Source organism: Hypanus sabinus, chromosome 22 (assembly GCF_030144855.1).
Source record: "Hypanus sabinus isolate sHypSab1 chromosome 22, sHypSab1.hap1, whole genome shotgun sequence".
NCBI lineage: Eukaryota > Metazoa > Chordata > Chondrichthyes > Myliobatiformes > Dasyatidae > Hypanus > Hypanus sabinus.
The window spans coordinates 64,467,796-64,494,639 of NC_082727.1; the positions used below are offsets into that span (position 1 = coordinate 64,467,796).

The 26,844-nt window shown below is 40.7% G+C and overlaps 2 protein-coding genes across 5 annotated transcripts in view; one reads left to right on the forward strand and one right to left on the reverse strand.

Moving 5' to 3' along the window:
* slc18a2 (solute carrier family 18 member 2) overlaps positions 1–8,893 on the forward strand; it is a 97,681-nt gene extending 88,788 nt beyond the window's left edge. For all 4 annotated transcript variants that reach the window (XM_059947944.1, XM_059947942.1, XM_059947941.1 and 1 more), the window contains 2 exons: positions 7,232–7,365; positions 7,449–8,893. In XM_059947944.1, the coding sequence (XP_059803927.1) occupies positions 7,232–7,365; positions 7,449–7,565 (251 nt within the window). In that variant the 3' untranslated portion in view covers positions 7,566–8,893. The remainder of the gene's footprint in view (positions 1–7,231; positions 7,366–7,448) is intronic.
* A 3,789-nt stretch (positions 8,894–12,682) lies between these two features.
* Positions 12,683–26,844, reverse strand: part of pdzd8 (PDZ domain containing 8) — a 39,427-nt gene continuing 25,265 nt past the window's right edge. Inside the window, exon 3 of the mRNA XM_059948010.1 lies at positions 12,683–15,743. Within this exon, the coding sequence (XP_059803993.1) occupies positions 13,591–15,743 (2,153 nt within the window). The 3' untranslated portion in view covers positions 12,683–13,590. The remainder of the gene's footprint in view (positions 15,744–26,844) is intronic.

Sequence of the window (26,844 nt, forward strand, 5' to 3'; positions counted from 1 at the left end):
TGGTGTGGTCTTTCGTTGATTCTGTTATGGTGATTATTGAGTATGCCTGCAAGAAAATGAATCTCAGGGTTACATGTGTACTTTGATAACACATTTATTTACTTTGAACTTTAATAAACTACAATCAGTTAATAATGGAACATCAAGATTTCTTCCCACAATAATATTTAAGATCATACAGTGGCTTATAACCATATAACAATTACAGCACGGAAACAGGCCATCTCGGTCCTTCTAGTCGGTGCCGAACACTTACTCTCACCTAGTCCCACTGACCTGCACTCAGCCCATAACCCTCCATTCCTTTCCTGTCCATATACCTATCCAGTTTTACTTTAAATGACAATACCGAACCTGCCTCTACCATTTCTGCTGGAAGCTCATTCCACACAGCTACCACTCTCTGAGTAAAGAAATTCCCCCTCATGTTACCCTTAAACTTTTGCCCCCTAAGTCTCAACTCATGTCCTCTTGTTTGAATCTCCCCTACTCTCAATGGAAAAAACCTATCCAAGCCAACTTTATCTATCCCCCTCATAATTTTAAATACCTCTATCAAGTTCCCCCTCAACCTTCTATGCTCCAAAGAATAAAGACCTAACTTGTTCAATCTTTCCTTGTAACTTAGGTGCTGAAACCCAGGTAACATTCTCGTAAATATTCTCCGTACTCTCTCTTTTTTGTTGACATCTTTCCTATAATTCGGTGACCAGAACTGTACACAATACTCCAAATTTGGCCTTACCAATGCCTTGTACAATTTTAACATTACATCCCAACTCCTATACTCAATGCTCTGATTTATAAAGGCCAGCGTACCAAAATCTTTCTTCACCACCCTATCCACATGAGATTCCACCTTCAGGGAACTATGCACCATTATTCCTGGATTGCTCTGTTCTACTGCATTCTTCAATGCCCTACCATTTACCATGTATGTCCTATATTGATTAGTCCTACCAAAATGAGCACCTCACACTTATCAGCATTAAGCTCCATCTGCCATCTTTCAGCCCACTCTTCTAACTCTTTTAACTAGCCGAAACCTCTCAGCAAGCTTTGAAAACCTACTTCATTATCCACAACGCCACCTATCTTAGTATTATCTGCATGCTTACTAATCCAATTTACCACCCCATCATCCAGATCATTAAAGTATATGACAAACAACATTGGTCCCAGTATAGATCCCTGAGGCGCATCACTAGTCACCGGCCTCCAACCTGACAAACAGTTATCCACCACTACTCTCTGGCATCTCCCATCCAGCCACTGTTAAATCCATTTTACTACTTCAATATTAATACCTAACGATTGAAACTTCTTAGTTAACCTTCCTTGCGGAAACTTGTCAAAGGCCTTACTGAAGTCCATATAGACAACATCCACTGCTTTACCCTCGTCAACTTTCCTCATAACCTCTTCAAAAAATTCAATAAGATTTTTCAAACATGACCTTCCACTCACAAATCCATGTTGACTGTTCCTAATCAGACCCTGTCTATCCAGAAAATTATATATACCAACTTATTGTAAATAAAAGCAGACAAACATTTGTATGAAAAAAATGCAGATTATAGAACATGAATCCTGGCTCCAGTGTCAAGACCAGAGGATCAAATGGGACTGACTGTTTCACAGGAAGCCAATGGTCATAATTACTGAGAAAGTGTCTGCTACTTCTTGAGTGCTGGAAATAAGAGAACCCTGACAGAATTCCTCTGAGGAAGTTTGGGAACTTCTTCATTCTCAGGAAATGAGCTCTATTGGAGAAATTGAAAATGACAGAGGAAATTTCAAGAGTTATGTTTTACGTGATTACCAACTGTGTGCACAATGTGAGCTGCTGATTTTATTCATGTGAGTTAAGACTCTGAACGCGGGACTACAACCCTCGAGAAAGGTAAGTGTAATCAGGCTTGTAGGATAAATAGCAGAGCATGACTGACTCAAGCGATTCTGCAGATGCTGGAACTCTCGAGCAGCACACACAAAAACGCTGGAGGAAGTCAGAAAGTCAAGGAGCATCTACGGACGGGTTATAAATAGTCAAGGCCCTTCATCAAAACTGGAAAGGAATGGAGTGGAAGTGAACCAGTTACAGCTGAAGAATGACAGCCTCTGACATTGACGAGGTCATCTGTAAGTCTTCATGCTACAAAATAATCATAAAAATTATTTTCCACATGGTTCTCTCTCCAAGCAGTGATTTTGCAGACACCAATCTAGTAAACCTTCCTAAAATTGCTTATAAACTATTACCATCCTTCCTTAATTAGACCAATACTTGTGAGTCTGATACGGTTTCACAAATGTCCTGTATAGCAGAAGCAATGAATCTGTAATCCCCAAGCAAAGAACTGTAGCATTCTGTTCCCTTTATTCATTCCGTTTATATCCTGGACACAACCCATGATCATTTAGATCATGCTGCATCTCAGAGTTCTGGAATCTCTCACCTTTTCAATCATATTCTTCAAGTTTCATGATTGTTTAATGTCATTTTCTGCACAAAAAAGATAAACAACACAATAATAACAAAACACAATAAATATATGTAAATACATAAGATAGCTTATAGATATAGATTGATTGTATGTCCATGAAGTGATGCTATGCACAGAGGTGTCTGAACACAGCAAATGATAAGGTCGTGCTGGTGGTTGGAGGTGTTGGGAAAGTAACTGTTTTTGAGTCTGCTGGTCCTGGTGTGGATGTTACATAGTCTCCTCCCTGATGGGAGTGGGACCAAGGGTCCATGAGCAGGGTGGGTGGGGTCCTTCATTGCTGGCCCAATTCTGACACCTTTCTGTATATATGGCTTTAATGGCAGGTAGGCTGGTGCCGGTGATGTGTTGGGCAGTTTTGACTACCTGTTGTAGACCCCTCTTGTCTGCCAAAGTGCAGTTCTGAACCATGCAGCTTGTTATGATGCTCTCTACTGTACATCTGAAGGTTTCTGATTTTCACACTTCCTGCTTCATTTACCAGATCTTCGCTCACTCATTTATCATCAGTGAATCCTTTCTAGCTTCCTTATGTCCTCTTCACAACGTACTTTCCTACCTCAGACCTTCCTCAAAAGATATTTTAAGAATCATTATTTTAATGATTGGTACAATATCGAATTTATCCTAGATACAAATAGAAATATACAAACATAGAAAACCTACAGCACAATACAGGCCCTTCGGCCCACAAAGTTGTGCTGAACATGTCCCTACCTTAGAAATTACTAGGGTTACCCATAGCCTCTATTTTACTAAGCTCCATATACCTATCCAAAAGTCTCTTAAAAGATCCTAACATATCTGCCTCCACTACCGTTGCTGGCAGCCCATTCCACACACTCACCACTCTACATGAAAAAAGTTACCCCTGACATCTCCTCTGTACCTACTCCCCAGCACCTTAAACCTGTACCCTCTTGTGGCAACCATTTCAGCCCTGGGAAAAAGCCTCTGACTATCCACATGATCAATGCCTCTCATCATCTTGTACACCTCTATCAGGTTACCTCTCATCCTCCGTCGCTCCAAGGAGAAAAGGCCGAGTTCACTCAACCTATTCTCATAAGGGATGCTCCCCAATCCAGGCAACATCCTTGTAAATCTCCTCTGCACCCTTTCTATGGTTTCCACGTCCTTCCTGAAGTGAGGCAACCAGATGGCATTTGGTTATTGCTATTGGAACCAAGAATTGGCATATTTTAGAACAATTGACCTTTTAGGATTTTGATCTTAACCCTGCGTATGCTGGACTGATATTAATTGAATATTATGAATGATTGTACTTATCAAGATAATAGATGTCAGTGTGGCAGAAACAACACCATTTCTATAGAAACACAATACGTTCTCTATTTCTGAAACTCAATGCCATCAAGCAATGTTGTTAGATCTTGTTAGCTGCAGGGTGAACTTACCCTAAGTCAGGGGTTCTCAACCTTTTTTATGCCACAGACCAATACCATTAAGCAAGGGATCCGTGGGAACCCCTGTACTGAGTGCACTTTGTTATTATTGTTGTTTAAAATGTTAATTGTTTGCAGTTCATGGGAATTCTTTAATGTTCCACATCAAATAAATCTATTACCAAAATACATATGTCACCATATTCAACCCTGAGATTTGTTTTCTTGTGGGCATACTCAGTAAATCCAATAAACACAATAGAATCAGTGAAGACTGCACACAAGACTGGCAAATAACCATCGTGCAATGGACAACAAACTGGGAAAATAAAAATAAGAGTAGTAACAATAAATAACTGATCAGTAAACATTGAGAACATGAGATGAAGAGTCAATGGAAGTGAGTCCATACGTTGTGAGAACAGTTTAGTGATGGGGTGAGTGAAGTTATTCCCTCTGGTTCAAGAGCCTGATGGATGAGGGGTTATAACGGTTCCTGAACCTGATGTTGTGAGTCTTGAGGCTCCTGTATCCTCTTCCGACTAACGTAGTTGGCTGCTAAGCCATCTTGATATTATCAAAGATTCTGGAAGCCAGGTAGCCAATTGAACTGATATTAAATAGCAGCAAACAGGGGGGAGGTTGATGGGGGAAGGGAACTCGGTGGCCAAAACCTGTTCAGGTGTGATTCCAGGGTTTAACAAACTGACCTATCCAGCCAACAGCAAGTGTCTTGGCACTCACAGTTATGGTAGGTAAAAATTATGGTGATACAGAAAGTACTCCACTGAGTTTGTTTACCAACAAGTCAGTCTGTACCTTGATGTTTATAGAGAAAAAAACAGGTTTGAAAGATATCAAGGGAACAATGTGCACGGCTTTTCTTTTATGCAAACTGAAAGGATGGACAAAGGAGACAGGAGAGACTGCGAATGCTGGAATCTGGAGCAATACAATTTGCTGGAATTCTTCATGTCCAGTGCCACCTGTAAGAGGAAAAAAATAGTCCTGATGCAGAGTTTTGTCTGGAAATGTTGTTGATTCTTTTCGTCCTATAGATGCTGTTTGACCTGCTGAGTTCTTCCAGCAGATGGTTTGTTGCTGACAGGAGGAACAATTTGTTTAATATCAATTACACCAGTAAGATTTGAACAAAGCTTTCAGAGGTGAAAGACTGGCAGCTTCTAATTTAGCCCTCCTGACTGTTTCCGTAACCTAAGCAAAATGAGAAATCAATACCTTATAAGTCAGTAACAAAACTGCACTTGAATTTTTGACAAGCTATTCTTTGGAGCAATCTATGAAAACTGGGAAACTGCTTAAGTAGGGAGATATGGTTGAATTATTGTGGTCTTCTAGAGCCCAAAAATGATTTAAAGATTGAAGACCACTACTCCTGTTATCATATCAGGAAGAATTTTGCCCACAAAATGATAAATGATACCGGTGTCCCTAACTGGATGAACAACTATTTAACTGTGATATCATCACTGTAATTTAATGGAAAATAACAGACAAAAATTAACACATAGTGCTTATTTGTTATTACAACTGAAAATTCACATTGTACTTACACAGGACCAGGCCATTCAGCCCACAATGTTGAGCTGAACCAATTAATAATTTGCACACATAACAATCATAACATTTCTGGCAAAATTTTGCATTTTACATAGATATTAGAATGGGTGAGCACAAAGAAACAAGTGTGCTTCTATTTGAGTGATGTAGAAAGCTCACTGTTTACAATTGGTCAGCTAATTTGCAGTCATGAGCATTTTCTGGAATTAGATGTATAGAAATTTGCAAGAAATCATTTGTTATTATAAACTGACCACTATATTGTGTGTTTTGTTGTTGTGATTTTCCCGGGACTGGAAGAACTGAGTTATAAGGAAAGATTGAATAGGTTTAGGATTTATTCCTTGGAATGGAGAAGATTGAGAGGAGGTTTGATAGAGGTATACGAAATTATGAAGGGTATAACCAGAGGTCACGGGTTAAGAAATGAAAGGTGAAAAATTTAAGGGGAACATGAGAGGAAACTTCTTCACTCAAAGGGTTGTGAAAGTGTGTAACGAGCTGCCAGTGCAAGTGGTGCATGTGAGCTTGGCTTCAGTGTTTAAGAGAAGTTCGGATAGGGACACAGATGGTAAGAGTATGGAGGGCGATGGTCTTGGTGCAGGTCAATGGGAACAGGCAGGTTAACGAGATGGGCTGAATGGTCTGTTTCTGTGCTGTACTTTTCTGTGACTTTATGGTGTTGATATTAGAGGCAATGCTTCTTTACAGCATCTCACAAGAATTATGGTGTTGATATTAGAGACAATTCTTTCTTTATAATATCTCACATGAATTCTCACAGTAGTAATTCTTACCATGCTCAATCCAGGAACAGCTTCTTTCCCTCAGCCATCAGGTTTCTGAACAATCAACCATGAACACTAATTACTTTTGTTCTGATTGGACTACTTATTTAATTTGGGTGGCAGGCCAGCGTAGCACCCGTTTAGTCCCCTCCCACACACACAATGATCAGGCTCAGGTGAAGCATGGGAGCAGGTGGTGGATGGTCGTATGAGCAGCCGGTGTAGAAGTCCTGGTGATGCGACCACTGACACCAGGCAGATAATCTCTGAAGAGTATTGATAATGGCTGGGGTCACCCGTCTTGTAAAGACACTACTCAGAAGAAGGCAATGGCAAACCACTTCTATGGAAAAATTTGGCAAGAACAATGACAGTCATGGTAAGACCTGATTGCTTACGTCATATAACAAATGATTTTAATACATAGATAGATTGACAGACAAATGGATACTTTATTGATCCCAACAGACTGGTAGAAGGTGTGAAGGAGAGGCCTGCATACTCCAAAGGAACTCAGATTCCTCAAGAAGTAGAGGCAATAGTGACCCTTCTTGTACACAGCCTCCACTCAACTTGGTCATCCAGGTGCACCCCTGGGTACTTGTAGATCCTCAGCACATCCATGTCCTCACCATCAATAGTAACAAGCAGCAAAGCAGGCTTAGTCTTGCGAATTAAATATATATTTCCTATTGTAATTTATAGTATATTTTATATATTGGAATGTACTGCTGCCGCAAACCAACAAATTTCATGATGTATGTCAGTGATAATAAACCTGATTCCGATATCGCTCTTGGCTAATTAGTATATTTTATTTATTAGTTAATTTTAGACCAGGACCAAGAATTTCCTTTAAAAGTTGATAATGTTTGTATCCAGAATATCACTTGATCATTAATTTGCCTCTAGTGATGGGTGTTTTCTCTCTTCTTTACGGTTTGTCCAGGCCCATCAAGTGGTGGTGCCATTGCTAAGACCATAGGGTTTCCATGGTTAATGGCAATTATTGGAATCATTGACATTCTATATGCTCCACTCTGCTTTTTCCTTCGAAGCCCACCTGCCAAGGAAGAAAAGATGGTAAGCAAAAATGAATAACGTACATTAAACCACTGTTTGCTAACATTTTGCAGATAATAATTCATTTTCTTTTTAAATTTTAGGCTATTTTGATGAATCAAAATTGCCCAGTTAAAACCAAAATGTACACAACTCAAGACCACTTTCAGAGAGACTCAATGATTGATGATAATGATGAAGAGTGTAGGAGTGATGAATGATTGGATCTGTGCCATTTTCTTTATTGAATTACTTTAATGTGTATTATAATGTTTTGTGAACAGTCTTTTTAAATTATTGTCTTAATATAGTTTAACTATTCCACCATTCAGGCATACCAGAGTTGTGATCCTACTTCTCTTGTATTAGACTATGTAGAAATGCAACATAGAGTTTTAGCTGGGGAATTAAAAAAGAGGTGGTTGAGTGAAAATGATAACCAGCAGCCTTATCAAGTCATGATATCTATTTCAATTTGCTCTCAGAACCAACAGATTTTTTGAAACATTTAATTTTAGGTATTGCACTATATCTTACAATCTTGCATTTATTAATGAAGGATAACCTTTGTCTGCAGAGTTTTTCCCAATTCTATGCTCATTGGTTTAAATATTTGCTTCAAATCAAACAAATTTATGTTCATAGATCCCCACGTTGGATGCTAAAAAGCCACTGCAGTTCTATTAATCAGTTTCAGCATTTTGTGTCAAAATGAGGTGACTTAGCAGCGACATAATGCCTGAAAATTGTTTTGATTTGATTTGAATGTTCAAAATAGGGTTCACTAGTTAAGTGATAAATTAATTTAAACAAAAAAGTATGCTTTCTGCCAAGTGGTTACCATGGGTTACCTTTCCTCTCCAATAATTAATGAAACACGTTTCTTATGCTGATAAAATTTGCATAAAACTATTTAATAATAAAATGTGATAAGGGTACTAAGAGAAATGTAAGTTGAAAACTGTTTACTCATTTGAAAGTGAGCGCAACCACATTTTCTATAAACTAAACATGTATATATATTGGACTACATTTGCCTGTAACAAAACATATATGTGCCTTCATTAAATTTAATATATTTTCATGCAATAGATATGTTAGACACCTTTACTGTGGTCATTTTCTGCACAGACTATTCCAGGTGACAATTACACTGCAAGCACTTCCGCACCGACTGTATTCAGACTCCATGATTTAAACCACACTGGATGATCTAATTCTGTCAACATCATTCATGAATATGTAAAAGTAGGCATTCATAAAGGACAGATACTCCACCAACAAATCACAAAGTTTATTGTAGAGATAACATATCTTGTGCATGCAAATATAATCACTGTCCACAGACAAGTCAGTTGCTTTGTACGCTCAAACAGATGGGCAAATATAAATATAAAGATGTGGAGGAGCATCTCCTGTGGATCAATAAGATGGCTTGTTAATGTGCAGTCAGATGTGTCTCTGTGTACATGTGTGGATGTCTGTGGATGTGTGTATTTCTGCCTCCAGGACAATTATCAATAATAAAAGTATCATGAGTAAAATGGCACAGTCTTCTTAATTTAGCTGTTATTTTGTATTAGGTAAGCCCTTGAAATTTTTTAGGGATATATTTGCAAAATGTTTCATGAACCTCACTTCACAATATCTTCTCACCACAAAAACTAGGTACTAAGTGAGGCAGAAAAAAACACAGATGGCTTATCAAGGTTGTCCCATGTCATCATGATGGGAGAATCTGATCATGCACACAAAATGCTGAAGGAACTCAGCAGGTCAGGCAGCATCCATGGAGATAAATAAACAGTCGACATTTTGGGCTGAGACCCTTCCTCAGTACTGAAATGTCAATTATTATTCTTTTCCATAGATGCTGCCTGACCTGCTGAATTCCTCCAGCATTTTATGTGTTTTGTTGGATTTCCAGCAACTGGAGATTTTCTCATGTTTATGACTCACATTTCTCCTACTCAACTGCAATTATTTAATCTCCTGGGAGAAGCCAACAATTAATTGGTGGGGGAAGTGGGGTGGTTGTGAAATGGAAAGCGTAGTTAGTTCAAGAAGAATAAAGTGTTTTAAGTTACCATCTCACCTGCAAAGTTTGGGAGACTTTAGTAAGTCTTTGCTTTTGATACATACCGTCATTAAGCACATCCGGGAACTCTTTGTATGATTCAATCCATTCTGTAGGATAGATCAGGATGCAGCTGAGTTATGGGCTGAGTGCAGGTCAGTGGGAGTAAGCATTTGGCACGGACTAGAAGGGCTGAGATGGCCTGTTTCCGTGCTGTAATTGTTATATGGTTATAGCACAGGTCACTCAGGTTCTGAAACAAATACTTAAAGTGACAACTAACGAATGCTTGATGTACTTATCTAAAATTGTTCTCAGCAAAACATTATAGTAAAATATTTTAAACAAATGTAGGTTTCACAAAGACAGTAGATTTGAGAATTGTATGTTTCCTTTCTACTTTAAGATTTTGAAGCCTGTGGAAATGCATGGGCTTATAATGATCAGCTGAGCCACTCCGATGCAGGGCTTTGACTAGAAACCTCCGCAGTTTCTGGGACAGAATACACAGCTGGGATGGCTGACGAGGGAAACTGGGATGGGGATGAAGAAGGAATGCGGAAGATCGGAGAGTGAAGTGCAATGGGAATGGGGGGAGTTATGAGGGAGGGGTGAAAGAAGCTGGAGAGGACATGAGAAGTGGGGCAAGGTGGACCTGAGCTGATGGGGTCAAACCCAGAGTATGTTGGGAGGAAGGGAAAGGATACAGGGCTGGAGAGTGGTAGGCTGTGGATGGGGAGGAATGAGATATGGGGGTTGACTGAAGATCGAGGGAGCAGAGGAAAGGGTGACTAATGGGAGTGAACCCATAGCTGAAGACAGAGAGGGAGAGGTTGAGGGAAATGAGAACAGGGAGAGGCAGGTATGGGACATGGCTGTTGTTCCTTTTGGTTTTTTGTGGCACATCAGGTGGCAACCTTGCGGTTTCGATAGCATTTTTGTCCATTTTTTATGAGGCTGAGTTGGTAACTCGGTGCTTAACTCAGCACGTTTGGAAAATGTGCAGGGAGCTGGCCGGACAAACACGTGACCACTTGCCTCGAAGTCAAGTGCAGGTGCCACTGTGGCCCTAGTGTAGCAGTTACTGCCATGCTATAACAGCTCAGGATATCGGAGCTCAGCGTTCAATCCTCCATAAGGAGGTTTGTTTGCTCCCCCTGTGGAATGCACAGGTTTTCTCCGGGTGACCAAGCTTCCCCCCACAAACCAAAGGCACACAAGCTAGTAGGTAAATTGGCCATCATAAACTGTACCGTGATTGGGCCAGGGTTAAATTCAGGGGCTGTTGGCGGCACAGCTTGAAGGGCCAGAAGGGCCTAATCCACACTCTATCTCAATAAATAAGAAGGAGGAAGCAGCTGTGTGGATGCTGGTGGAGAAATCATAAAGGGGAGGGTAATTTGAAGGGATGAGGAATTAGGGATGGTAAATTGGAAAAGTGTGCCAGTGGGGCCCAGAGGAAGGAGGCAGGAGATTAGGCACCGATTAGGAGCTGAGAGACAGTCAAATCAAAACCTGTCAACAATTTATTGAAAATTAAAAATCAAAATTGTAAGGCTGATGAAGTATTCACCCCCGTAGCCGTTACATGATGCTATTATAGCTTGGGGAGTCAGAGTTCCCAGTTCAACTCTGATGTCATCTGTGAGGAGTCTGTATGCCCTCCCCATGGAATGCAAGAGTTTTTTTGTGGGTGCTCTGGTTTCCGCTCCCAGTCCAAATACAGCCCAGATAGGTTAACTGATTATTGTAAATTATCCTGGGATTAAGTTAGGGTTAAATCAGGAGTTGTTGAAGTTGCCAGATGGGCGGCTTGAAGGGGAGGAAAGGCCGAGTCTATGCTGTATCTCTAAATAAGATAAAATACTCTGATTTCAGCCCCGATTTTGTGCTCAAGTCTCTGCATCTTAAGCAATCTCACGCTCGGAGTGCTACCTAATGAACCACTAACTTCACTTATTCAACAAAGTTCCTTGTTGAAATTACATCATTCTACAAAAAAATTGATCTTCTTTGAACAAATGCATTTCTACTCCTAACTATGTGACCTTGTTACCAAGATAAATGCAAGATTTGTCCCACAGAAGATTTTTCATCATTGTCACAGAGTGAAAAGGTTTCAGAAGGCTAGCACTTATGCGACAGTTAATAAATCTGTCCAAGCGCCTTTGCGGTGGGAAAGTAATATTGTGGGTGCAAAGCACTGGTGTTTCAGTGAAGGAACCGGGTTCAAATCCAGGTCAGGTGGAAGGGAGCAATGCTTTTCCAGATGTCATTCAATAAATCTGGGTGGCTTCAAGCTAACTCACAAGACGAAGTGTAATTTGCCAATTCTTTTCAAAAGCTATGGAAAATGTCAGACTGGCTTCTAAGATTGGAACTGATGCATGTTATTGGTACAGAAAGAGCAGGATTTATTTTATATTTCACTGCAGAATATTACCCTCTTAATGAGTATCTTCTCTTTTACTCTTACAATTGTCATTCATTTCTGCACCTTGTGGCACACCAGGCAGTAACCCTGCCATTTCCTTAGTATTTGTCTGCTTTAATGAGGCCGAGTTGCTAGCTCGATGCTCAACTCAGCACAAGTGGAAAATGCGCAAGGAGCCGACCAGGTTCGAACTAGCGACCTCTTGCTCTGAAGTCTGGTGCAGTTGCCACTACACCACTAACTGGCTTATTCCTACAATGGAGGAGGTCATTTGGCCCATCTGATCAATGCCAGTTGCCAATAGTGATGATCTCAACAGTCCCATCTCTCTTTTCCTTAACTCCCTGCAGCCTTGTTTTCTCTCTCTTGTGTGCTCAGCTGCGATTGCCAAAGTTCATACACTGAATGCTTCAGAATATCTGAGGCACTCAGGAATTTTCAGAGACTTATGAAAGTATTTAGAAACCAAGAAACTAATTTTAAAAATTCTAAAACTTAAATAAATATTATAAATACTTGCCACATCCAACCAATGTATGGATACTGCACCTGTGGAGATGGGGATGGCATGCACTCATAGTTCCTTCGGCTGGCTAATATACAGAACACGTGAACCATGTGAAATGAAATCCCCTTCCTTTTGGCTTGTTATATTTGGAAAAAAACTGCTTTTCTTCAAACTCGGGTGTATATATATTTTGTTTAACATTGGAAAAGTGAATGGTTATCTTTAGCTGGGTGCTGTCTTTTGGAATTGTAGATACAGGGTGAAGTATACAAAAGTTACAAATGTAGATGCAATTAAAGAACTTTACAAAAATCCCAGCATCTTTTCAGTAGTGTGTTTATTGGGGGCAGTGTTAAAATTCGAGGAACCCAACTCTCTATTCTGCTGAGGTTGTGGTTGGGATGGGGGTAGGAGCAGGGGGGATAGGATGGGGAGTCGGGAAGGAGTGGGGATTTACTGGGGAGCACCGAGATCTACTTATTAAACAAAATCAAAATGAAAATCTCTCAAATCAATTAGCATTATTTTCTCAGCTTTCACTGACAGCTTTTAATTATGTAAAAGTTACTACTTGGGTAAATTGAGCTATGTCACATTCTATCAAAATTTAACCTCCCCCCACCCCCCCCCCCCCAACTCTTCTGCAGAGAAAACCAGCTGGATGCTTTACTATATAACACATACATAAATATTAATTAGTCATGTCATGGTAATATACATTACAGTTTCATTAAAGATGAGAAAGTTGGTGCATTATTTGCACTCCCTTGCATTTCAGAGGTTCAGAGCAATTATTTTTTTTAAATTACAAATATTCAGAAAGAAATAAAACAAAAACTCAAGCTTTTCTTTCAATAAATACAAAAGCTCACCACACAATTTGCTATATGATACATGTTTGGCAAAGAAACATCTACATAACAAACAAGGAAGAACATAAAAAGGACGAGAGCTTTTGACATGGTCCTATAAGAGATTTTATGTCCACTTCCCCAGTGGACTGTGCACTCGGCTACAGTTCATGACACCGAGAATCCATTTATGAAAAAACAAAACGCATGTTATCAATAGGGAAAATCCTAAACTGATCTGCCTGTTGGTTACTGACACCATAGTCACATTAAAAGTCAAATTCACAAGACAGAGTAACAATTGCATTATAGCACAGAAGCAAAAAGTAAAAAAAAGTAAATTTGTTTATTACAATTATGAGAAAAATGAATAAAGTCATGAAATAGATTCAGCTTCATTAACGGTTTGCTCAGTTGATTCCTCAGTAAGTGATTGCACATCTGTCTGACTGTCAGTGTCAATTTCATCTGCTGTTAGGGCTAAGATGTCATCTGTGAGCTTTGTGACCTTTTTTGCTGGCTGTTCAGAAGGTGGTGCAAAGTCGCTGAATTCTAAATCATCCATCCCTGCTTTGTAGTGGATTGTGAGCAGCGTAAGAGCTTGTAGGCGTTCAACTGACTTTGCAATGGCAGCAGACAGATGACACTTCTTTTTAGGGTCTGTGCAATCCTTCTCTTCTTTCTGCAGAGCATAATTCTGTTCCAGTTCCAGCTCGATTTCATTCTGTAGCTTTTCTGACATCATATACAGTTTTTGAAATCGTTCATCGGCTGGCAATCCTCGGTACAGGTCTCGGCCAATCTCCTTTACTGCAATCAATACACTATCGTCGAGACCTCCATCTTTCTTCACTGACAACTTGCCACCTGTGGAAGAGACTATCTGTTTGGAAGGACTGCTGGCACTGTATGTCTCGGTGTCACTGCTTTCATTGTCTGATGTGTTTGGAGTTTGCTTGGGCGACGGCTCCACTAAGTCGATGCCAGGATCCGCCAGACGAGCTCTAGGTCCTGGCCTCAGGTTCAGCAAGCGTGAGCTAGTATTGATGATGTGCCGTGTTAACCCAGTGGACCTGTTGAAGGACGACTTTGTTTCCAAATCAACCCTCCTCTCCGTGGCATTAGGAAAGAGCACTTCCGCCAGACATTTATCCTGACACTTTTTATGGCAGATGTAAGCACATTTCATGCACTGAGAAGCAGCTTTGGTCCACACTTTTTTCTTACAGTAATCACACCAGGTTGGATTCTGAAACTGAGTGTCTTGGAAATTGTGCTTATTGTCCATGCACTGTTGAGTAGTTTTCACCTTAATGGCAACAGGAATTTCCTCCTGTGAATTATCTTCCTTTTCCTTTTCCGTTTGAACACTAGAGCTTTCTGTATCACCCTCTTTGAGATAGGTAAAATTCAGTGTAATGTCACCATAGCAGAGTTTCTCATTGAATCCCTTGTGAGTGTTTAGGTTTCGTAATGCAGTCCTACTAACAGCAGCCTTTGGTTCAGGAGCATTGAGCCGGAAGGTTGCCTGGAACTCCATTGATGCAGTACAAAGGCATTCCATGGCTATCTCTTCAAGTTTAATGCTCGCATGGCCTAAACAAATAATTTCACCTGCTTTAAAAGGTTCTTTGCACCACACTGCAACGTTAATGTATCGGTGGCATCCTTCAACATCAAACACACATGTTGCCTTGTTCCACTTCCCAAATCTCTTACCGTAGCTTATCTCCGATGATTCCCAGATTTGGTTGCCTTCTGCTCCGTCACGAATGCCACAGGTAGCTTCTGGGAGCTTCTCCTTGGAATCCTGTTTACTAGCTGTGGACTTGGTCATCGATGCTTCTTCCACTTGATCTGTATTTTTGCTGACACTTTTCTCAGCATTTTTGTCTGCGCTGTTGGTGGATGCCATTAGTTTGTCGGGCTTCTCGGTAGCTATGTCTGCAGATTCAGGCGGGCTCTGGGCTTCAGAAGAAGCTGAAGTGAGCTTTATCTGTGGCCTTGGAGGCACCGGAGGCTTGTATGTGGACCCTCCTGGTGGCTTACTCAGCTGCTGTGCCCCATCAGGGACATCTAAGCACTTTAGCTGGGCAAACTTAACTGTATCTTTTTGCTGTGACTTCAGAGGATTCGGGTAATTCCCCAAATTCAATTTGCGATTGAGAATGGGTGATATAGTACCCAGGGGTTTGCTGGCGAGAGTAGCCACCGACCGCTTCGGGCTTTGAGGCGCACAATCCTCCTTTACGATTGTGGGCAACGGTTTGATGTCAAGACACACTATTTCTTCAAATTCAGAATCTATGTCTTTACTATCAACATTGTCTAAGATGCTATCATCATCAAATGCATGCTGCCCAAACTGTGGACCAAAGCCTGGGTCTTCAAGATGGCTATAGTTCTCCTGGATTGAGCTGCACTGTTGATTCTGATGTCCACCTACAGGTCTCTCGTAATACACCAGTACTTTCTCGCCAGCTTGCTTGATCAGCTTCAAAACGTGTACAGACGATGTCACCTTGGTTCCTGTCAATAAATTAAACAAATATTAGTGAAAGAGGTACACAGAGTACAGAAGCATTACAGCTGACCACCACCTTCCACTCCCCGGATCACAACTGTTTGGGTTACGGAGAGAGATTCATCTACAATCGATAGATCACTGTCAAAATATTTGAGATGCAGAATCAAGTTTGCTCTCATGGAATTTATTTTAGAAAACAAGTAAAGAAACATTATTTTTCTTTTTCTCAACTCTCATTTCCTGACACAGACAACACAACTTCTCTTTAGGGAAAATTGCGATATAGCCCATTGTCGACAAATGCAATTCTACTCTCCTGTAATGTCAGGGATCATCTGTATTTTACTAAACTATGCTTCTGCCTTATTTAAGTACTTATTTAGTTATTTATTGAGATACAGCACAAAGTAGGCCCTTCCGGCCCTTCGAGCTGCGCTGCCCAGTAATTCCCTGATTTAATCCCAATTAACCTATCAACCTGTACAACTTTGGACCGTGGGAGGAAACCAGATCACCTGGAGAGAGCCCATGTTGTCATGGGAGAATGTACAAACTCCTTACAGGCAGCAGCGTGAATTCAACCTGTCTCAACTGAGCCGTAAAGTGTGCTAACCACTACACTGCTGCACCATCTTATAGAAAATAGACAAAAGGTGCAGAAGTAGACCATTCGGCCCTTCGAGCCTGCACCACCATTTTGAGATCATGGCTGATCAACTACTATCAATACCCGGTTCCTGCTTTGTCCCCATATCCCTTGATTCCCCTATCCATAAGATACCTATCTAGCTCCTTCTTGAAAGCATCCAGAGAATTGGCCTCCACTACCTTACGAGGTAGTGCATTCCAGACCCCCGCAACTCTCTGGGAGAAGAAGTTTTTCCTTAACTCTGTCTTAAATGACTTACCCCTTATTCTCAAACCATGCCCTCTGGTACTGAACTCTCCCAGCATCTGGAGCATATTTCCTGCCTCTATCTTGTCCAATCCCTTAATAATCTTATATGTTTCAATCAGATCCCCTCTCAATCTCCTTAATTCCAGCGTGTACAAGCCCAGAATCTCTAACCTCTCTGCGTAAGACAGTCCAGACAGCCCAGGAATTAACCTCGTGAATCTACGCTGCACTTTCTCTACAGCCAGGATGTCCTTCCTTAACCCTGGAGACCAAAACTGTACCACTCCAGGTGTGGTCTCACCAGGGCTCTGTACAAATGCAAGAGGATTTCCTTGCTCTTGTACTTAATTCCCTTTGTAATAAAGGCCAACATTCCATTAGCCTTCTTCACTGCCTGCTGCACTTGCTCATTCAGCTTCAGTGACTGATGAACAAGGACTCCAAGATCTCTTTGTATTTCTCCCTTACCCAACCCTACACCGTTCAGATAATAATCTGCCTTCCTGTTCTTACTCCCAAAGTGGATAACCTCACACTTATTCACATTAAATGCCATCTGCCAAGTATCTGCCCACTCATCCAGCCTATCCAAGTCACCCTGAATTCTGCTAACATCCTCATCATATGTCACACTGCCACCCAGCTTAGTATCATCAGCAAATTTGCTGATGTTATTTTCAATGCCTTCATTCAAATCGTTAACGTAAATGGTAAACAGCTGTGGACCTAATACCGAGCCCTGTGGCACCCCACTAGTCACCACCTGCCATTCCGAGAAACACCCATTCACCACTACCCTTTGCTTTCTATCTGCCAACCAGTTTTCTATCCATGTCAATGTCTTCCCCCCGATGACCTGAGCTTTGATTTTACCCACCAATCTCCTATGTGGGACCTTATCAAATGCCTCCTGAAAATCGACGTACACTACATCCACTGGATCTCCCCCGTCTAACTTCCTGGTTACATCCTCGAAAAACTCCCAACAGATTAGTCAAACATGATTTACCCTTGGTAAATCCAAGCTGGCTCAGCCCAATCCTATCTGTTATCTAGATATGCCACTATTTCATCCTTAATAATGGACTCTAGCATCTTTCCCACCACCGATGTCAGGCTGACAGGTCGATAGTTCTCGGCTTTCTCCCTCTCTCCTTTCTTAAAAAGTGGGATAACATTAGCCATTCTCCAATCCTCAGGAACCGATCCTGAATCTAAGGAACATTGGAAAATGATTACCAATGCATCCGCAATCACCAGGGCCACCTCCTTTAGTACCCTTGGGTGCAGACCATCTGGACCTGGGGATTTGTCAGCCTCCAGTCCCATCAGTCTTCTCATCACAGTTTCCTTCCGAATGTCAATCTGTTTCATTTCCTCTGTTACCCTATGTCCTTGGCCCATCCATCTTGTATAAGTAATATGTATACGATAAGTAAACTGTTCTATTTCATCTTCATTCAGCCTCTTTTTTAACCATGAACTCCCAAGTGCATTTTTCTATAAACCACAAACTTTCTTTCGCCACCCCTACAGTGATGTATGAAGTTGATCCTTGACAGAGCTGGTGTGATTAGAAAAAATAGAATGGGAGAGGATGACATTGCCTTCTGAAGCAATGTATAGAGGAGGGACAACAACAATTTAACTCTGAGACAAGGGGGAGGGGCAGGAAATGTACACTGGGATGTTCTGAGAAAAGGTACAATTGAGGAAAATATATCTCGAATACAGCCAATAACTTCTCAGAGATACAGCTCTCGACACCATGCCGAGTACAGCACAATTTCTGAGAATTGCATTCTGAGAATTCTGAGAACAGTTTTCTTTGATGGCAGAAACTCAAAAGCACCACAATCCAAATTTCTGTGCAGGGTTAACATTATTTTTAAAAAAGATATGTAGATATTTTTCATTCGTCACTTTAAAGATGTTCTACACCATGTTCTATTGTAACGTATAAAGAAAAATAATGGGAAAATAAAATTCACAGCCCAATATCTGAACTGAGACTCTGTGGTAAAAGATCATTGTAGTGTTCCAGGGGATGGCAATGACCTCCCAGAATCATCCCGGCATCAAAATCTCAACAAAACCAAGGGAGACCATCTAGTTATTATTTTAAAAAATCCTGTGTTCAGGCCTCTGTTACATGGGCCTCTGCTATGTCCTAGCAGACAAAGTCGATACAGAAGCAGGGAAGCACAATATGAAGAGCAAGCTGTTGGCCATGTAGCAGGCTCCCCTCTCCATGCAGTTGATGAATCCAACGGAACGACAGAGACGATTGCAGTTTGACACCAGTGGCGTTGCAGGAGTTGCCAGCCAGCGTTAAACTCAATGTAGGACTACCTCAGGACTCCAGCTCCGGATTTTCCCTCGAGGTTTACTCCCAAAGTTTCCACCATGAGTGGGTATAGCCTCAGGCAGCAGAGGTTTACATCTAGTTTCCTTCTATCTGTCCACCATGCTCATGCTCCATCAGCCGATGAGCTGTCCACCACGGCTGATGAGCCTCATCGGCCCAGATACTGTGACATTTTTATTTCAGAGTAAGTTTTATTCATAAAAACATTCTAAATATGTAAGTACACAGAATTAATCTACAATTTCCAAAGTAATATTATTCTGTTATTTAACATAATCAATTCACTGTTTACTCTTATCATTCCTTTACAAACTTAAAGTAAACATGTCATGAATCTTTAATCCAAATTTTAATCAACCTGTGTGTAACGGTGGGAAGTCTTAACTGTGGCCCTTCCCCTTAAAGCCACTGTTCATTAGAACTAATTTATTTATTTACAATGCTTACAACAAGTTCAGATGAAAATACTATCCTCATTGACTAGGAGGTGCTCCAAACCCCACAATACCTCTAGCAAGTGAGAAAACAGAGTTCTCCCTCTCCACGGACACCTAGACACAGACCTTTCCTTAGAAGAGGAACAGATTTGACTGATTCCTCGACCGCCTATTGCCTGAACATTTCTGCTCTTTGAGGAATTAATCTGACTGGCTGTAAAAGGGATTATATACTAGTTAAAACATCTTGAAGATAAAACGAATTAAGTTTCTCAGCTTCTTTCATCCCAATCCAAACAATAAATAAACAGTCCTCTGCTAAACACTTTGGTCTTAAAGCAAAATGTACAGGGAGCATAATGCGTTCTGCACTGAAACATGGTTGTTTATTTTCTGATTTTACTCCAATTAGTCTACAGTAGTTACCTGTTTCACTTGAATGTCAATCACCACAGTACAACATCATCATAAGACAAATTCAGGAACAGCATCTTCCCCTCTGCCATCCGATTTTTTGTTTATTTTTAGTTTTGCACTACTTATTTAACTATTATACATGTACTTACAGCTATTCATTTTTTCTATTATCTTGTATTGCAATGTACTGCTGCTGCAAAGTAGAAATTTCATGACTTGTGCTGCTGATATTAAACCTGACTGAATCTGAAATAAACATAATTTTTCATTTGTAATCTGTTTAACCAAAAGCTCTGAACATGCATCCTCACCTTCCGTGTGACTGAGAATAATGTCAAATTAAAATGATCAGGTTTGTATTTAATTTTGCATGAACTAGCTTTTCTTGTCTTAATTTCACTGGAGAGCTCTAAAATTTACGCACACCCCACCCCACCTGCAGAAGGTTGTAAATTTAGTCAGCTCCATCTTGGGCACAAGCCTGCAAAGTACCCAGGACATCTTTAGGGGGTGGTGTCTCAGAAAGGCAGCGTCCATTATTAAGGACCCCCAGCACGCAGGGCATGCCCTTTTCTCACTGTTACCATCAGGTAGGAGGTACAGAAGCCTGAAGGCACACACTCAGAGATTCAGGAACAGCTTCTTCCTCTCTGCCATCCGATTCCTAAATGGACCTTGAAGCTTTGGACACTACCTCACTTTTTTTAATATACAGTATTTCTGTTTTTGCACATTTTATTCAATATGCATAATTGATTTACTTGTTTATTTATTATGTTTTATTTTATTTTTTCTCTCTCTATGCTAGATTATGTATTGCATTGAACACTGCTGCTAAGTTAACAGATTTCATGTCACATGACAGTGATAATAAACCTGATTCTGATATCAGGGCTGGACCACTGTATACGGATCCCTTTCATCCTGGTGATCTGAAGATGTACAGTATGAACATTCTGTCCAATGTTTTTACTAAAACAATGAAAACTATCATTAACTTATCCTGGCTTATGTTGCTTCTTCATCTCACTCTTCAAAATTGAAATATTTTTCCTTCAATCACTTTTTTATTTCATGTTTGGATACACATCAGCACTGAGCTCAGATTCTCCAGAACAAACCAATAATGGATGGGTGCTATCACTGAACATCTGCTAGATGAATCAATGTGAAATTTCTCAGTGAACTGTGGATCAACAGACTGAATGAGATCAAAGCTCTGTCATGCTAATACAAGTGTGCATGTATATTAACCTATCCTGGGAGAGGCAAATGAAAGAGAAGCTGTTAGCAGTTTAAAAGGGGAAAGACTATGCGACCTTCAATTGTACAGTGCCCTGTTGATTGCAATCAGCTTCAATAATATTATAAACACTCTTATGACATTAAAGGTATGAATTTTCACTCCAGACAGCTACATTATCTTCGACTCAGTTGGTCACAGAGCAGCAGAGCTCGGAACACATCCTTTAACCAACTCACCTGTGCAGCCTGTGGTCTGCTTCTTTATCACTGATATATGTCATGGAATCTGTTGTTTATTACAGTGAAACCCAGAAAAAATTACTATACATTCATTGTTGTAGTAACGTGCCATGTTGTATGAAGTGGGCAGTCCTGGCCTTTCCATGACCGTGATTGTTCTCGGCAGAGTTTTCCATTTGCCTTCTTCCGGGCAGTGTCTTTACAGGACGGGTGTCCCCAGCCATTCATTATCGATACTCTTCAGACATTGTTATCCTGGCATCAGCGGTCGCATAACCAAGATTTGTGATCTGACCCAGCTGCTCCCACTGTCTCACATGATCCTGATCAGGGGGCTAGCAGGAACTCACCCTGCCCAAGGGTGACCTGCAGGCTAGAGGGGAAAGGAGCACCTTGCACCTCCTTTGGTAGAGACACAACTTCACCCCTCCACTAGGATATATTTGACAATAATATAAAAATATAAAGAGCAAAATATCGAGGTCGTTTTCATGGGTCAGGAATGTGATGGCACAGGGGAAGATACTGTTCCTAAAACCTAAGAGTGTGAGTCTTCAGGTTCCTATACTTCCTCCCTGATGGCAACAGTGAGAAGAGGGCATGCCCTGGTTGATGAGGGTCCTTAATGATGGGTGTCACTTTCCTGAGGCAGTGTCTTTTGAATATATCCTCGATGGTAGGGAGGCTAGTGCCCATGATGGAGCTGGCTGAGTTTACAACTTTCTGCAGCTTTTTCCCATCCTGGCCATTACTCCCTGTCCCTTCCAGACCAGACTGTGACGGGACCAGTCAGAATGCATCTGTAGAAATTTGCAATGACAACATCCCAACTCCTGTACTCATTGCACGAAGGTCAGCATGCAAAATGCCTCCATCACCATCTGCTTTTCAAGAGGTGTGTTGTACTCTTAGCTCCCTGCGTTCCACAAACTTCCCAATCAAGTGTGTCCTTCAACCTGGCATGAGAGGGACTAGCTGTCTCATTAATGATGCCACTTGTGCAAAACTGGCATCTTTAATATGACAGAAAGTGCAGTGCATTAATTCTGTAAAGCACGAAAGGAGGCAGTTAATTTGCACACAGTAAGTTCTGACAAAATGTACTGGATACGGCCCAGTCCGTCAGAGCCAGAATCAGAATCAGGTTTATCAGACTCACGGGTAAAGCCCTCCCACAACTGAACACATCTATGTGGAGCGCAGTTGCAAGAAAGCAGCATCCATGATCAAGGACCCCCATCACCCAGGGCATTTACTCTTCTTGCACTTGCCATCAAGAAGAAGGTACAAGAGCCTCAAGACCCACACCATCAGTTCAGGAACAGTTATTACTCCTCAATCATCAGGCTCTTGAACCAGAGGGGATAACTTCAACTCTCCCACAATATATGGACTCACTTTCAAGGACTCTTCATCTCACGCTCTCAACATTTATTGTTAATTAATTAATTTCTTCTTTCCTTTTGTATTTTCATAGATAGTTGTCTTAGCATACTGGTAGTCTGTCCTGTTGGGTGCAATCTTTCACTGATTCAATTGTGCCTCTTGAATCTCAGGGTTGTATATGATGGCGTATATGTACTTTGATAATAAACTTACTTTGACCTTTGAACATATAGTAGTGATAATGACCAGATAATTTATTTTAGCAATGTTTATCAAGGGATAAATATTTTAACTATAGATTCAAAATGATATAATGAGATCATTTACATCAAACTGAAAGAGTAGATGGGATCTTGATTTAAAACATTCATCAAGAAGTGGTGCCTCTGAGGTGTAAATCGGCACTGAGGGAGAACAGAACCATTTGTTGTTCACAAATGTTGTTCTCTTAAGAGTGAAGTCACCTGTGGAGATTTTAAGCTCATTAAGGAATTTACTCTTTAAAGTCAATCCGACACATTTCATATCTTGAAAATAAAATCTCTACAGTGCAAATGATTGCCATGCACCAACACATACAACAAGAGGACAAAATGATTAATTTGATTCATACTCTGAGCATATACTTGTGAAGTATATCTGCTTAAGGGAGAGATAAAAAAGATTAGAAACCATTCAACACACACAAAATGCTGGAGGAACTCGGCAGGTCAGGTAGAATCTATGGAAAAGAGTACAGTCGACATTTCAGGCTGAAACCCTTCGGCAGGACCAGCATCCTGCAGATTTTCTCTTGTTTGTGATAGAAGCTATTCAAGTAAAATGTTCCATAATATGTACTCCCATGTTTGAAGAATCTCTTTTCTTTTGTACGCCATGGTACCAAAGCAGTTAGCACAACACTATTACAGCTAGTGGATCATAGTTCAGCATTCAATTGGAACATTATCTGCAAGGAATCTGCACGTTCTCCCTGTGCAATGTGTGTGTTTCCTCCGGGTGCTCCGGTTTCCTCCCACAGTCCAAACACATGCCAGTCAGTAGGTTAATTGGTCATTGTAAACTGTCCTGTGAGTAGGCGAGGGTTAAATTGGGAGTTGTTGACAATGTGGCTCGAAGGGCCGGAGGACCTATTCCACACTGTATCTTTAAAATAAAAAAATAACTGAGTAAAGTTATATGGGAATGGATGCATTATTTCTAATTGTGACATAATAGGAGTTTCAATTAACAAACGAGCAAAGTCCTACTTTTTCCTTTGCAGATACAGAATATTCAAGGTAGCATTTCTTTCATTAGTCTTTGATTTTCTCTGTTTGACAGGAACAAAAAGAAGAAGTGAAAGCCGACAAGTCAGGAAGCCTCTGTAGAGGCAAAGGAATGGTTGGTGTTTTGGGTTGAAACCCTGCACCAGATTCCAGCATCTGTAGTCTCTTGTGTCTCTATTTTAACCTGAATTGATTTAAAGGCATCAGAACAGCTTCACATAGAAAATGCTGGAGAAACTCAGCAAGTCAGGCAGCAAATATGGAAATGAAAAAGGAGTCAACATTTCGGGCCGAGACCCTTCTTCAGGATTGGAAAAGAAGAGGGAAGACACCAGAATAAAAAGTTGGGGGAGGGGAAGGAGGCGAGTTGGAAGGTGAAAGGTGAAGCCAGGTGGATGTGAATGGTAAAGGGCTGGAGAAGAAGAAATCTGACAGGAGGGGAGAGTGGACCATGGGAGAAAGGGAAGGAGGAGAGGATACAGAGGAAGTGATAGGTAGGTGAGAAGAGGTAAAAGGTTGGAATGGGGAATAGAGGAAAGGGGAGGGGGGACCTTGTTCACTGGAAGGAGAAACAAAATTCATGCCATCAGATTGGGGAGTACCCAGACAGAATACAGTATAATCTGTGGCTTGTCCACCCTGAGTATGATCTCACTGTGGCACGTGAAGAGGCTATGAACCTATATGTCGGAATGGGAATGGAAATGTGAATTAAAATGCTTGGCCACTGGGACGTTCTGCTTGTGGTAGATGGGTCAGGGGTGCTCAACAAAGTGGACCCCCAATGGCTTGTAAGTTGTTTTGGACATATAAGGCTCATTCTCTGATTAATAGCAATGACAAGGATTTCTACAGAGGTTCAGTATTTTGATATATACACGTTAATGAGTATATAGATTTTAAAAAATGTTTTTGAACTTTTTCAGTGATATTGAAGTACGAGGCTCAGCATAATGATGAAATGGAAGCTATTATTTAAACTACTAAATGACTGGTAAAATTAAAGCAGACAGAATTCAATGTAAGGAGTGATTATACCATCACTTTGTATTTTAGGAACTTGAAATGTTTTCTAAATTGCTGTAAGCAACGGGTGCACAGCTTTACAATACATACTCAAGAAGTTTGACGGCACCTTGGCCGTCAGTTCAAAGAAATTAAAGTTCAAATATGTGGAAAAGATACAACACTAATTCAAAAGCTAAGCATTCCAGAAGCTGGAAGTCTAAACAAAACAGATTGTTCTGGAAATTACTCTGGAGAAAAAAACACAGATAATGTTTTCACCAGATTTGGACAAAGTTTGAAGTTTTGAATGCAGAGGGAAAGGTGGGAACCAGGAGAGGACTAAGAAAATTCCTGTTGATTTGAAAAGATGGGGATATTAAATGAGGGAAGGGTAACTACGTGAAGAGAAGGAGTTGCTTTAATTAACCGAAGCCTTAGACAATCCCATTTGAAGGACAGACTTCAACTTTGGATACAAAACTTCACAATAAAAAACCCAGTAAAAATTCACCATAATAATTTCAGGACTAGAGGTTAAATTACAAGGGCAAGTGTTCATCTGGGGTTAGATAGTTGAAGGAAGATAAAATCTAAGTATTTAATGTTGGTAATTTATTTATTGGGATACAGTACAGAACAGGCCTTTCCAGCCCTTCAAGCTGCACAGCTCAGCAACCCTTGAGTTAACCCTAGCATAATCACGGGACAATTTACAAAGACCAATTAACCTACTAACTGGTAAGTCTTTGGACTGTGGGAGGAAACTGGAGCACCCAGAGGAAACCCACACATTACACAGGGAGAACATACAGACTCCTTACAAAGGACATTGGGATTGAACTCTGAACTCCACTGCGCTAACTACTACCCTACCATTTGTAAGAATTTCAGTAACACAGATGCAGAGAAACTTTCGTCATTGTGCACACACACAAGGAGGATATTTCAAATAAATTGGCACAACATTGCAGGCAAGTCTCCTGTTCAATGCTGCATTATTCTATGCTGTATCTGGAGCGGAATTCCAACAAGAGGGATTAATCTTAAAATTACATTGTCATCACTGGGAGTGAAAGAAGAAGCATTCCTTCAAGCAAACAGGAATGCAAATCGGGAGTTCTGTGTCCCAAAAGACAACGGACCCTGAATCAATGGTGAAATTTCTCAGCAAGTAATATGGAGCACGAGAAGTCTACAAAACAGCTACTGAACTGTGTACAGGTTTCAGCACAGTTACTGTGTACAAAAGCAGACCCAGCGAAACCCCAGACCTTATTTAACTTGTCTCAGTGCTGTGGACTTTAGGACCTGGTGGTCGAGCTCTGAATTTGCAGTGTTTCTGTTCACGAAAATAATCATGATTACGATTGAAAATAAAGTGGAAATAATAAAGCGATCAGAAAGAGGTGAAATGCCATCAATCATTGGAAAAGCATTAGGCTGCAGTCGGTCAATGATCAGAACAATTTTAAAGGATAAAGTGAGAAAGGCTCTGCCCCAATGAAAGCTACAATTATTACTAAGCAACGCAGTGGTTTAATTATTGGGTTTTGGGGTTTTGGGTTTTTGATCCTCCACATCAACCCGGCACGGTGGAGAGCGCGCTTGGAAGTGGTCTGTCACTGGATCGAACTCGGGAACTTCCCGAGCCCGGCGCTGAAACTTATGTTCTTAAGTGTTTTATATGCATAAAAAGGTAAAATATATACTATATACTAAGACAAACATTTGACTAACTGACACTAAATAATACTGGATGTACTTGTTCTGACTTACTTAGTAAGAGAACTTCTGATTTTTTTGGATCCCGATCCACGATAACCCACGCACATCCTC